This window comes from Anas acuta, chromosome 4 (assembly GCF_963932015.1).
Source record: "Anas acuta chromosome 4, bAnaAcu1.1, whole genome shotgun sequence".
Lineage (NCBI taxonomy): Eukaryota > Metazoa > Chordata > Aves > Anseriformes > Anatidae > Anas > Anas acuta.
Genome location: NC_088982.1, coordinates 56672372 through 56686657, shown reverse-complemented (window position 1 = coordinate 56686657; position 14286 = coordinate 56672372). Strand labels below are relative to the sequence as shown.

Genomic DNA, 14286 nt, shown 5'->3' with positions numbered 1-14286 from the left:
TATAGGGGATACAGGCTGCTTATGAGAAACTCGACTGTTGAAATGTTCTGTTATTCTGTCAGCATTGTGAAGAAAAATGTGCAAAGCTTTAGTTATGGAGGGTACAAGAGAGGGTGCACAGGTGGAAATGATCTCATTTAAAAGTTTATACTTTTAAAATATAAACAATTATTTTTTATTTTTGGTATATAAAATTACGTGAAAACTCTTTTGGATCCTTTCTGCTGAGTGGGTAGCATACTTACTGAAATAGTGGCTTTTATTAGTAGCTTAGGGATATGGTTTAGGTGGGGACTGTTAGTGTTAGGTCAGAGGTTGGACTCGATGATCTTGAGGTCTCTTCCAACCTAGAAATTCTGTGATTCTGTGATTTATTATTTAATGGGGAAAACACCTCCAGCCTGAGGAGCAGCAAAAGATCTCAAAGTACATTCAGCAGAACTGTAGAAAGGAGGCTGGACTTGCTTCTAAGTGAAGAAATAAGAGGCCCCCATGAGAGAGGCAAGGTACAGTCTGTTCCCCACAGTCTGGTGTTCCCCATAACACTGCCTTTAAAGCTGGGGCATCAGAAAGATAGTCTCTGGACTAGACTAACTTCCTGCCACATGCACAGCCTTGCACACGTATCAGTGTACGTGTGCAAGTATGAGTTTGTGGTTGTCCAGGAGACCAACTCAGAAGACAGCAAAAGAAACGAGTAAAACTTTGGAGGATTGCTAATAGCCTCCTTAGGTATATTTGAGGTTGCACAATGTATTTATTTTTTCTGAAATGCTATAAACGCACAGGGGCTACTATTTCAAGATGTTTAATTAGCAAAAGATGCAAATAGCCATATAACTGGATTTTAAAAGATGCCTATGCTTCTAGCTGCCATTCATATCGGTGTTCATGAGCTTTTGAAAATCCTAGATGGTATTTGAATAACTAGTGAGTCATAAGAGACAGATTAATATAGGTATGTATCATACTTCTCGGAATATAGTTCCTTGCAGTAGTTGACTATTTCACCAATTTCTTAGATAGCCAGGCACAGATGTAAAAATTGAGATGTCAGGAAAATTTGGGAAATTTCTTTTCTCTTACAAAAGAGAACTTCAGTCACAACAAAAGAATGTAAATGCAAAGGCAGAACATATGGCAGCAGTAGATCCTATAAAACAAACAAACAAACAAAAATGTAGTCAGGCATTGAGCAAAGTGATCACAGCTGGTGGGTAGAGGAAGTGTGGGTTAATGCATTTGACACTTCTGGTGAGAAAAAAGAAAATAAGAGTTAAACTACCTATTTCTGTCTTTACTCTTTTCAAGTGTGTGTGATGACATGTAATGCACTTATTCTTCCTTTAATATTAAGTGCTTTAGCATATTGGAAAAAATGTGATTTTTTCCCACTAAAAGCAAGCTTAATGGTCTTTTTAAAAGCTAGACAAAATTAATTTCCTAATTAATGAGGGGATTTAGATGTGTTTGCTGAAATGAAGAGAGAAGAACTTCAGGTCTGTGGTTTAGTCATATTTTGCCTTGTCTCAGGCCTTGCATCTGTACCAATTTTCTGGGGTGTTTTCTTTTGGCAGTGGTGGGGTATAGAAAGTGTGTCGTGGTGTTTTTTGTTTGTTTGCTTTCTTGCTTTGTTTGTTTGCTTGTTTTTGTTTGTTTGTTTTATACTTATAAATTGAAGAAATAGTCTGTCAAAAATCAAGGAAGTCCCTTTAATTACAAACGCCCAGTGAAAGTGTACAGTGAAAAGCTAGCTTTGACAGTTTTATATCCCTGGCTATCTGCCTTTGTGTGTTATTTGCACTGTGAGCTGTTTACATGATGTGTTAGCTTTGACAGCTAATAAATTAGCTATAGCTGTTGAACATGAGTCTCAAAAGCTATTTGTCAATGTGGGAGCATGCCTAATACATTCATGTACCTTTATGAGGAGAATAGAAATTTGCCTGAGGTTACTCTGGTTTGGTACGTCTGTATGGCCTTTCTGTCGGAAGGCTGGAATCCTGAAACTCCTGTGATGCTCACATTGGTCACATAGGTTTGTACATGGTGGTAGAAGCAAGTAATTGTTTACTGGAAAAGACAGTCTGTAATTACAGATTTTGCTTCTTTTTGCTTCATGATTTTCATCCCTGTGCCTGTAGGGATTTCTGTTAGCTGGTTCAAAAACAGCTCTAAAAAATCACCATCTTACAGTAGACTTGGGATTGTGCCAAAAACGAGTTTGCTCCTATTAAGATTTTGTGTCAATGTGCTATAAACAGATCCCAGTACAGATTATTGTAAATGGAGCTTGGAAGTTGTATTCTAAAGCTAAGCTACAAAAAAAAGGCAATTCTCCCTTCTCTCTGCAATGTTCACTTTCACTGTACTAATTATATGCAGTGCAGTAGTTCTGGATGCACTCAAGGGAATGTCTAAACCCATTCATCTTCCCAAGCTTGTTTATTTCAGAATGCTATTTTCTTAGTGAGATTGTAAAGGTTATAAAGGTCCAATTTATGCTCCTTACTCTTCTCATGCAGTCCTTGCTTTCTATTAAGACAACAGCAACAAAACAATTTTAACACTGCAGTGTTTTCCCTGGCTATGTGAGCTATTGCTGTTAAACCCCAAAGCTCTGGTACTTGCTATGTTCAGATGGGACCATCACCCTGTATTTCCTAAACACGGTGGTTGGATGCATGTTAAGCTGCAGGGCCAACCTAGCGTCTTTATTAGCATATTTAATTGCTAATCTCCCTAAATGTAATGATTTTAGGAGACTACTCAGAGAATGTCATTTAAGTTCACTTAAAGGCTGATGAAAAGAAAGTGTTTCAAAAAGTATTTCTCTGTATGTGAAGAAAGCATATTTATGAAAATAAAAATAAATTAAAAAAAAAAAAACACTGAGTATATATTAAAAAAAACTAAGTATGAGTGTTTGTATGGTCTATCACCTCTGAAAATTGTAAACGTGCAAATCAATTAAATGGGGGTGGGAAAAGCAAAGAAATAACAGAGAGGAGGTAGAACAGATGAGATAGTTAAGGATTATATGACCATATTATCTGACTTTCTTAGAAGTAATGTGGTAGGTTAAAAAGATAAAATAATATCACTACAAGCAAACCGTTCTTGTCTGAAACTTCATTTGTCCTTTAATTCCATTTCCCCATTGCTATTTCTGTATTCCTCTGACATAACATTCATTTTGTTTTCATTTTTTTTCTTGGTCAATCGATTTCTTCTCTTGCATTTCCCTGCTTTCTAATTAACCTGCTCATTAGACTTTTTTTAGCATTGTACACATTAATATTCCTGTGAAAGTCAATGTACCTCTTCATAGTCATCAGATAAGTCAGGTGTCTTGTTCCATCAGGGTATCTAAATAAAGTGTATTGCCACTTCTGTTCCACCTTTTATCAATTATCTTAAAATTCTGATGAAGTTGTTAAGATAAATGTGCCATGCCACAACACAAATGAAGCGGAGAGCTTACTGTCTAGTTGGTGCTGTGCCTATTCTTACACAGTATGAAGAACACGGCATATAACTGGATAACTTCTTCATAGCCAAAAATGAATTCTTTACCTGTTTGATATTATTCTTAAGATGAAAGACCTTTTTGAAGTATAACTGCAATTATACACTTAAAGCAGAAGTGCTTACTGATAGTCATGTTGTGCATCTAAAATTTGGATAAGTGGTAAAGGTATTTCACTTTTGTACTTCAACTGGTTTAGTTCTGAAAATTTAATAATCTTAAATTCTTTTTGGACTTCATATCCTAAAAGGTGAAATAACAGTAGTAGCATATTTGACTAGAACCACAAAGAGAATCACGTCAATGAGAATAAATTAGATCATGTGGTGCTTCTGGAGATCCCATAGTCCAGTCACCTGCATAGAGGATGGATAATCCTGAAATGAAACCACGTTGCACAAGACTTGGTGTGGCTGAGCTTTGACCAACCCTAAGGATGGAGGCTCTACAGCTGGGCCCACTCTAACGCTTGACTAATCTTGTGAAGCTCACTTTTCCAGGCACAGGATTCATAATCCCCTCTGTTGCAATCCATCTGTTACACCTTGTCCTTTCACTGACATTTCCAAGAAGAAATTTGGCTGTTGTATTCTCTGCAGCTCTGTAAGTGGTTGAAGACAGAACGCCCTGGGCATTCTTTCCCAGGCTGAACATCCACAGCTCCCTCAGCCTTTCTGCATGTGTGCTGGGCTCCACAACCTGAGCCTGTTAGCTCAACCTCTGATGGGCTCACTTCATTTTTCCAGTATCTGTCTGGGGTGGTCAAAACTGGATGGAGTAGTGCAAGTGTGGCTTCACCAGGACATGAAATGAGGGAAGAGTGATCACTGCCCTTGACCTGGTAGCGATGCTCTTGCTAGTTTAGTGTAGCCCCTATGCAGTTAGCCTTCACTGCTCTCAAGGCATGCAGCTTCATGTCCACCACTACTTCCGGATCCTGTTTTTCAGTGCTGCTTCCCCAACTGAACATGCTACATGGAGCTGTTCCATCCCTGGTGCAGGACTTAGTGTTTGCTGAACTTCATGAGGCCAATTCCTCCAGTGTTTGGGAGTCCCTTTACTGTAACAGCTTCCCCCAGTCTGCTGGCCTCAATGAACTTGAAGTTGCATTTGTTACAATTGCCAAGGTGTCTAATGACCAATAAAAGATAGCTGCCCTCACTTACAATGAATATTTATTTTTGCATAAGAAGCCAAACTCATAAGAACAGTAACCTGGCTTTTTTGGCCAGAATTTAGAAAGTTCAATACAATTTCTGGCAAGCATTTTCTCCTGCTTTCTTGGAGAATACTTTGTTTCCTAAATTTTACGAAGCAATAAAGGTCACAATGATTCTTTGTTCTGACTGGGAAGTAAGTTCAGGTACCCTGAAGTGCAGTCCAGTACCTAAAACAATATGGTTAATTTACTCTGATATCCTTTATATATGACTTGCTTAAAGACAGCCTTAGCAGTCTAAATTAATACAGCGAAGAGTTCATTAGTATATGCTCCACGCTGTCTCTTGTGGCCACTGAGAGTTAGTTCATGTTTCCAAATTACCACTTTTTTTTCCCCTGGGAAGAATTTTCCTGGCTCTTCTTGCACACCTTTTAAAAAATCTCTTCAAAAGCAACACAGAGAAAATGACTCTCATAAAACCACTGTCAGCCTGCCCCTGATATTAAATATTTCCCATGTCTGTCTGCCTGGAAACAGCTCTGGGAGCTGTAAGGGTGAATGAAATATGCAGTAGGGTAGCACTACTCAGCCAGAGGGACTCCGTGGCTGCACTGACCTCTGAACGACTTGGTAACTGCATCCAGTGGAAGCTCAAAACAATGCGTGTCTGTCCAGCTACACCCAGATTTGTTTCCTGCTGTCATACTTCAAGGAAATCTGCTGCGTGTGTGTGACAGTGGCTTGCAAAATGTTCTACAGCAGCCAAGCAGTAGCGTCTGAAAACAGCTTGACTTATCAGTGTTAATGCCCGTCCTCTTTCTGTATGAGTCATGCAAGCAAGACTGTGAGAAACGAAATAGTTGCTAAACAGTCTCAGCCGAGAGGTGTTTGAGGGTGGCTGTTCACTATAATTTAGCTTTATCGTCACCTACTGTAGTGTTCTTGGCAAACAAAGCAAATGGTTTGATAACCTTCTAGCCACTGTGGGGATGCATTGCAAACTCAGTCCTGTGGTGCTTAAGTTTTTATAAGAAAAGGTATCATTTTGGCAAAGGTAGGACTGCTTTTATGTGACTTTATATTTCGTGCTTCTTAGAGTCCTCTAGTTTTGTAGGTGATGGGAGACTTTTTGAAAAAAAACATTTGTACATGGTTAGTATCATATATAGTATGAAAACTTTCACAGGTAAGAGATTGAGATCATTGATACAGTGGGTTCTTAATCCTCCCATGCCTTGGGACAAAGCTTGAAAAAAACAGTGCTGTTTACTTACATATGTGTGATGTTTATATAAGGGGCTACAAGTTCAATCTTGATTATGTCAGCAAAATGTTTTTACTAGTGAAGTCCTCAAGACTGGGTCAGATTTATAGTTATGCTGCTAATAGCTAGCTCTTAAAAAGAGAGTGTTTGTATATTAGAAGTTAGAGGTGAAGTTCTTAAAATAAGTGGCTAAATTGAGGTTTACAGAGCACAGAACTTGACTGAGAAGAGGAATGCAGGAGTCTTGTCTGTCTGTTTCAAGTACCTACTTTTACAACAGCACTCACTGCATTCAGTTCAAAATGCCATCATTTGCTCTTTTAGAATATAATTCCTTAATTGTAGAATTATATGTTTTGAGGGAAAAAGGAGGAGGGGTAGGTTGCATTGTTTTGAGATAAAACAAACAAAAATGCTTTTCTTTTGAAGCATACGCTCTTTGCGTAGTGAAGTCAGGAAGGTTTTACACACACTTGCCAATATGGAAAGAGTACTTCTGGAATGGGAAAAGATTAAACCAGCAATACCAGTCTAAGAAATGTAAATGGATTTGATGATCATTAATAAGTACAATGTATTTCAACCTCGTAAGCTATACTAAAAACTGGATTTGAACATGGAGAGAAAAAAAAAAAGATGACAAAACTGTGTTCTAATAATGGTTGACAGTTTTTGATATAGTATTTTTGACACAGGTCTCTTGAATTTTATAATGAAGTGACACTTTGGATATTTTTGCATGAAAATGAACACTGAAGTTGTATTAAATCATCGAGGATGGTCTGGGTATGAGACTTTAAGACAAATGCCAGTCTATTATGAATGTATTTATCACAGACCAAAAATCATAAAGTATCTGAAACACCAAAACTCAAAAATTATTTTAGAGCCAGCAAACAGCCTGCATCCTAAGCTAGGGTAAAGGGGCACTGTTGACCTCAATTGAACTTCACTGGCTTATAACAAGGGAGGAAATAGCAGAAAGTATTTGCATTCTTCACTGTTTCTGAGACTGGAAGTTAGAAAAAAGAGGTGTGGCTAGGGGATGTACAGACAAAAATCTGTGAACCTTAATGAAAATGGTTTATTTGTAAGACTTTCTTATTACTAATATTATCCTAATAGGCTTTTATTAATACTAATAGGCTTTCGTTGATACTAAGTACTTACTTTTTACTCAACTCATTTAAGCAGTGATTGGTTGTCATATAAATGAGATTGTGACACTGCTCTTTTGCAAAACTTTTGAGGCCATCAAGTTTAAGCACTTTTTCCTTCCTATTTTACCTGAAAATGGAGGCCATGGTGCTGCATGCTTACACCAAGTGCAAGTTTTCACCTTGGAGGAATTTAGTATGCAACCTATAGTTCTGTATGCTCGTGGAAACAAAGAGTTGTTATACATGACTGGCCAGTTTTGTCCAAATGCAAAGCTTTAGGTTTGCCTGATAATCACTAGAAACAGAGTGTGTGATAGCTGGCTTTATTCCATAGTTACAGGTTGTTAGTCATTGGAATAGGTTGTCCAGGGAAGTGGTTGAGTCACCATCCTTGGAGGTCTTTAAAAGACCTTTAGATGTAGAGCTTAGTGATATGGTTTAGTGGAGGATTTGTTAGTGTTAGGTCAGAGGCTGGACAAGGTGATCTTGGAGGTCTTTTCCAACCTAGATGATTCTGTGATTCTGTGTGAATTGTGATGGAGGATATAACTGAGGTACACATTTTTGTCTTTCTTGATGATTAAGAGTAATCAGTATTTTCCAGCCAGCAGTGAGGCCTTGAGAGGCAGTCGGATGCTCAATATATAATCAGAGTGCCAAAGGCAAGAGCAGATACGCATTCTTGGAAGCTGCAGCTCCAGTTCACTCAAGATTCAGAAGCATTTGCTTTTTTTTTTTTTTTTTTTTTTTTTTATAGAAAATTCAATGTGTTTTGGATGGTGTGGCCCCAGTCAATAAAATAATTCATTGCTGATAAATTTGTAAGGCCTTATCTTCTACTCCTTGTTTATGCTGATGTCCCTCAGCTGAAATCAGTATGGAGCAATCTTGCAGTAGAATATAGATCAAGCTTATAGCTTGCCTTAGACATCCACAGAGGGTTTATCAGTATCTAATACTGTGTCCAGTGATGGAGTGTTCTTTAATGTGACTTTTGAGAATTGTAGAATTTCTTATTGCAAGAATGAGTAAGAAATCCAAACATCTTCAACTGGTGCTAAATAAATGCTATCATAAGCAAGAGGAAAAATTTGCTTGCATAAGGACTGTGTTTCATGAAAACAATTTATTGAACTTCACTTGGTGCCCTTAATAAGTTTATGGATTAATGGTGACTGGATCACTTTCTGCAAGTTCAGCATGTACAATAAATTCACTAGAGCATTTAATGAAGCTGTCATTCTTGAGAATGCCTGCTTTTCGTTCTTGTAGGTTCTAGGTAGTCTTGGCTGATGTTGCCTTCATTTACGTAATACAAGGCAGAGAACCCCAAGTTCTCCAGATTCTCTGCTGTATCTTTTCAAGGGCAACATGTGTATTCTCTATGCATGATCCTTTTGCTGACAGTATATGAATCAATTCTTCAGTCTACCAAGGGAATCTGTCCTGCAGTTGTATTTCACCTAGGGTCAAGAGAAGTTTAAAATACAAATGAGGGAGAAGCTTACTTCTCTATCCATCTGCCATACAGATCTTACTTCATGTGAATGTTTATTTATAAATGCAAGTAAATTTAAAAAATTCATTTATAGAATTGAATGATTGAGAAATAGCAGAATTCTAAATAATGTTGCTACTAAATGCAAAGTCATAAAAAGCAGATATGGAACATACTGTATTTACCATATTTTCATATATGTAGCCCATAGATTTTTAAAAGATGTTTAACAATTTACTAATCTCTATAAGACCACAATTTGCAATATATTGGAAATTTTACCCAAAAGGTTTCCTTGCACCTGCCTTTTTCCTCAAGTCATCCTCCTTCCAGTCATCTCACTTTCACTTGAATTTAATATCCTATTGGATTCAGTAAATTTTTACTCTTAACACTCCTGGGAGTAAATGTGATCATTCGTCTCTACAGGTCTTTGCATTTCTCTTCTGTCTACAGAAAATTCAAAACTAAAGTTGCTGCACTGTGTTGTGAGGATCACTGGGCTGCTGCTTGAGTGCCTCTGTAATGTCAGTGCTGGGGAGCACTTCAGAAAGCTGCTGCGTGACACAGCATGCCTTCCTGTCGAAATACTTGTTTGTTTTTTTTATTTTTTTTCATATGGCTAGCCTGAAAGAAGGTGTCAAACTGTCATTATAGAGGCAGGCTACAGAATCGTGTTCAAAATTCCCTATTTACATCCAGCTGAGGGATGAAAGCAACAGAAGGGGTCATGGTCCTAGCCTATAGATGTGTTGTGCAGTTCACTGTTCTCTGTGTGTCATCTATTGACTGTTTTGTTTGTGATATGCAACTCTAATGCTGATATTTATTTTTTTTTGCAGATAAGAATTTATGGTTTGTTTTAGGCAACTAAACTGATAAAAACAAACAAACAAACAAACCTAACATTCATTCACTACTTGTAACCTGGAAAAAGTACAAAAAAATTATTAATCTTTCTGAGTCTAATTTGTTGATAGTTGTCTAATTTGTTTACAGCTAAGTTTCCATTTTTCAAGCTATTTGAAATAGCTCTACAAAGGAAAAAAATACTCTAACTCATGATGCCACTTAACAACCAATGTGTTAATTAAAATCATGGAATGTGATTTACTGTAATGACCAGTTGGACACTATGGTAGCTTGTACAGACTTGTGTGAAATATGTGTTAAAGTTGAGGCCTATTTCCTTGTCATGTGGGTGTGGGTTGGCATGCAGCTGAAATCACTGGTGCTCTAAGTAGTAGTGAAATTTAATGAGCAAGTAACAGGGGCTTTTAAAATGACACATTGCAGTGCACTGTATGGTAGGCGATTGTAGTTATAAACTATAATTAAGTGTGTGGGAACTGAGAACATCTGCTAAGGGAATGCTGCTTCTGTTGCCAATTTAAAAAAAAAATGCTGTAAAAGTAGTGTTAGAACATCATATGCAGCATATTAATTTGAGGACATAATTTTAATAATTGTTAAGTAAACCGAGGTGTAGTTTGTGAAGGAAAACATTCTGTGTTGCTCCCTTACATTATCTATCCTCCTTGTTATTCACACTGCACTCAGCGAGGTTAAATAGCTGGTATAATAGCAAGGCATGTAACTGATCTACACGTTTTCCTGAAACAGATACCATCTCTTGTGCTAGCACTCCATGAATTAGTTGAGTGACGCTTACAATGCAGAACAATGTAGCCCTGAATAGCACTTGTGGCAGGGTTAGAGCAACTGCTACTGCTGCAGGTACATCTGATAACCTTGAAGTCACGTTACATTGAAGACCAGTACTAAACCCACCAAAGAGTCAATAGAGGATTCCTGTAAGCTTCAGGGCTCCTGGGGATGTAGCCTTGGCAAAGTTTCACTAGCTTGTGTAGAAGGCAAAACAAGCAACAGTACCATGATACAATTGAAAGAAACTTGGTCTTAAGACTCAAAAATACGCAAACAGCTTGTTTGAAACTGCATTATTAAATCCTGTGAACTGGTTGGAGTAGACTGGTAGTACTCATTATTAATGAAGTAATTCAGCATATCCTGGTCAGAGATGTTTGGCAAGAAGTGGGGCTGGGTTTCTACAATGTAGTTATTTTGCTCACATTAAAAATTCTGGTGACCTATAATTTAGCAAGTTTAGGATCTCATTGGCTGGAATACAGATGTAAAGTTCAAGATGGCTTTGTTAGGAATGTGACTTTTACCTCCCTTTCCAAAAACTGTGTGCCTCTGAAAGATGTGCTTGCAGATGCTCAGTAGAGATTTAGTGAAGTCAGAATATCTGGAGATTCGTTTTCATTGCACATGAACAGAAAATTAGAACTGAGTATTGAATGCTTCTGAGTGCCAGGGGTAGTATAGGGAATGAGTGGGACTATTCATGTAACTGCAACTGCAGTGAATGCTAGAGCTAGCTGAAACTAAGGTGACAGTGTTTGCTGATCCTTAAGACCCCCCTATGGACCAGACTTGAAGGGGAAAAGCTGCCAGGCTTGAAGACCGAGGGAATGAGAGCACTAGACTGAGACAAATTGCTGCTGGCAGAGGAAGGGGGAGTTGGGTTTGAAGGGTGGTGATGGGAAAATTGGCATTTAAGCAAGTTCGTCACACAAAGGTAAGATTGGCTAGGAAGGAATGGCTGAGAATTTGAGCTGAAAGTTTATTGTAGTTGCCTAACTTTGTTAGCAAGCAAAAAGATGGAGGTTTGTCTCATGTTTATAGAGAATTGATTCAGGTATCTGTGGGGATCAGATAATGCAACTCCCATGTTTCCTCTTCCTTATTTCAGGAGGAAAAAAGACACCTAGAAGGTGTTGAAGTGATCCCAAGAAAGGCTTGCATTACTGTTATGAAGTCTTACGGTATGAAATGCCAGAATTAAAGCTGCTTCAGTTTATCCCCTCTCTATGAATGCAGTTACTGCAATAGTTTTACATACTATTGTTTCTGCAAAGCTGTGGCCTTGTCCACAGCACAAGCTGGATCTCCTCATGGGATGCAATAGTTTTCTGATAAACTGGACCCAAAGTATCTTCAATTCATTTACCCAAAGTTACTGAAATTATTTTCATCTTTAGTCTGTCTTCTGCTTCAGTGAGAATACTATAGTTTTCTGAGCCAAAATTGCTGTGGTGAAACACATAGCTGTTCCAATGATCAATGTTCAAGGCAAGCCTCAAGAAAAATTAACTTATAAATGAGGTTCAGGGCTCTGTGCTGATCCACCGTTATTAAGTCAACCATTGCATAGCTTCTTTCAAGAAGAACATCATTCTTTTTATACACAGGCAAATTATTTCTTTTTAAAGCAATCAGAAGTTTTATGTTACACTGTTACAATTCCTAAATTACAGCTTTTTAATTGTTATGTGTATGTGTAGATTGAAAGATACGGGCATATGTTTATATGTGCAAGCATGTTCTGCATACGTTTTTTTCTCACTAGAAAATACTGAGGGTTATTCTTGGTTCAAAAAAAAAAAAAAAAGACTTTACAAGTATTCCTTAGAGACAAGTCTTTTTGTTCTGCAGAATGTGTGTGGTCAGTGCAATTAAGTCCTCTTTGAGCTGAATGAAAATTCCATTTAAATATTCTGGAGGTTATTATGTCTTTGTCATGACTGGTAGAATGATTTGTTATTCAACCTATTGTTATTTTAGAGTCAGAACTGAGAAGAGGCAATCTTGTGTTGATAAGGGATGATCTTGTCTCTGACCTTCACTGTCTGGAATGCTGAACCAATGCACTGAGTGGTTTCTTTCTCATTTAAGAGCAGTAAGAATAGCAAGAGTGAGTGTCACATGGTAATGTTTTATTCTCAAACTGGAAAATCAGATACTAGAGTAATACATTCAGATAAGTTGCATATAAAAGCATGAACTGGGCAAGGCATAATAAAGTAGCATTATTAATGATAAAATATTTAACTAAATAATTTAGTATTTAACCCGTTAGTGTGTGTGTATATATTTATATATATATATATATATATATATATATATATATATATATAGTCCTGTTATTCAGAGAACTGAGAGGGGAAAAATGAATCATTTGATTAACGAAGCCAAATTTGATAAATATAAATTTGGCACTTACAGAAATGAATGTTACTTGCAGGCAGAAAATATGAACTTCATAAAGTATAATAGATAACAAATATTTGGTTTTGTGGATAACCATTTCTATGATAGAAACCTTATATTGTATAGCTATTACTTGGAATTGTAATAGTAATAATCTTGGGAAATACTAGTTTCAAAATTTTGTTTATAATTAATTTTTATTTCAACAGTGTAGGTAGAGTTTTGTGGTTGTAGAATTTTGCAGTGAGTTTATTATCAATTATTTAATGCCTTCTCTTAGCAGCTGATTGGTTTTAGCAGCTACTATTTGTCCAGTGATCAAAGCAATGGGTAGGTATGTGTAATGAAACTTCAGATATTTCCTTTGTATTTGATGAACATTTGGGGGGGGGGGGGGGGAGTCTGTATTTTGCTGTTTTTTTTCTTTATTATTTTATTGACCATCACTGCAACTATCTGGAATTCGTGTTTTCTGGCTAAGTAATCTCTTTAGCTGATCTTTTGAAATCTCGTAACAATGTTGTTTCCTATCGGAAACCCCATTGTCTATAAGATGTAGAGACAAATATAAATTAGCATCCTTTCCCAAGAATTTATACTCCAAAATGAAAAAGAAATAGATGAAGGTAAAAACAAAAATGGAGGGAATCAATGGTGATTCGTTAGTGGAAGGCAGCCTCTACCCACTTGGGAACGGCTGCATCTTAGCAGAGACTGGGATCCCATCTTAGTATGTCTGTGGAAACAGACGAGTGGAGACAGTCCCTCTCCTAAAGTGGCAAACACAGGGGCAAGAGCAAGCGAAGCTCACAAATGTGAAATGCATGATACTGCCTTCCTATAGGGGATAATCTGCTATACCATATGGTACCTGGCCAAAAGGAGCCTTGGACCATGTAAGACTGCTTGACAAAATATCCCAGTTCTGTCCTTGAAATGTCCCTAAAAAGTTAAAATGACAGAAGAATGACTGGAATTCATAAAAATAAACTGGTCCAGTATTGATTTTTTATTTTATTTTTATTTTTTATGTATACAAGTAGATTTCATTGGCATGTGAAATCATATCTGCTTTAGAGTGGCTGTAAGTTTAATAGCGCAACCATTTCATGAAACCTCCTCCATAAACAGATCTCAACTTACATCAAATGGGAACATAAACATCCTTTGTTTTCTTGGTCTTTTGCTTAGTGGGTCACTGGACAGTTCTGAGAAGACAAGACCTTTTCCCATGAGTTGTTTTCAGCAACAGGTTTTGTTAACTATCAGTCATGGGACTGCCAGTCTCTCTGTTGCTCTATAGATAGATTCCATTTCCCTTTCAAAACCTTTTTTTTTCCCAAGGTGCTCAGGTTTTCCAGGACACCTCAGTAACTCCTGCTTCATGATAAGAACCTGCTGTGATCCCTGAATTTCTCTAGAATGACAGAGCAGTCTACCTTTGGAATTAAAATTGCCAGTAGTGGGAATGTCTCCTAATAAAATGCATTGACAACTTAGTATAATTTCATGGTGCAATTACATGAAAGGCATGTGAGAATAAATATTATGTTTTTCCTCCATATTCTTAAGTGTATTCCTAGTTATTTGTAGATT

At 37.3% G+C, this 14286-nt stretch overlaps 1 protein-coding gene across 10 annotated transcripts in view; it reads left to right on the top strand.

The window, feature by feature from the left end:
* The window catches only part of SORBS2 (sorbin and SH3 domain containing 2), a 155567-nt gene that overhangs the window by 49154 nt on the left and 92127 nt on the right, over positions 1-14286 (top strand). For 2 of the 10 annotated variants that reach the window (XM_068681383.1, XM_068681367.1), the window contains exon 1: positions 5578-5745. The exons of 7 other annotated variants lie outside the window; for them this stretch is intronic. Coding sequence is in view for 1 of the 3 variants with exons in the window: in XM_068681365.1 (XP_068537466.1) it covers positions 6189-6210 (22 nt within the window). In the remaining 2 variants the exon portion in view is untranslated. Of the gene's footprint in view, positions 1-5577; positions 5746-6173; positions 6211-14286 lie in introns of those variants that run through there. One more of the 10 variants, XM_068681365.1, reaches the window with a different exon arrangement.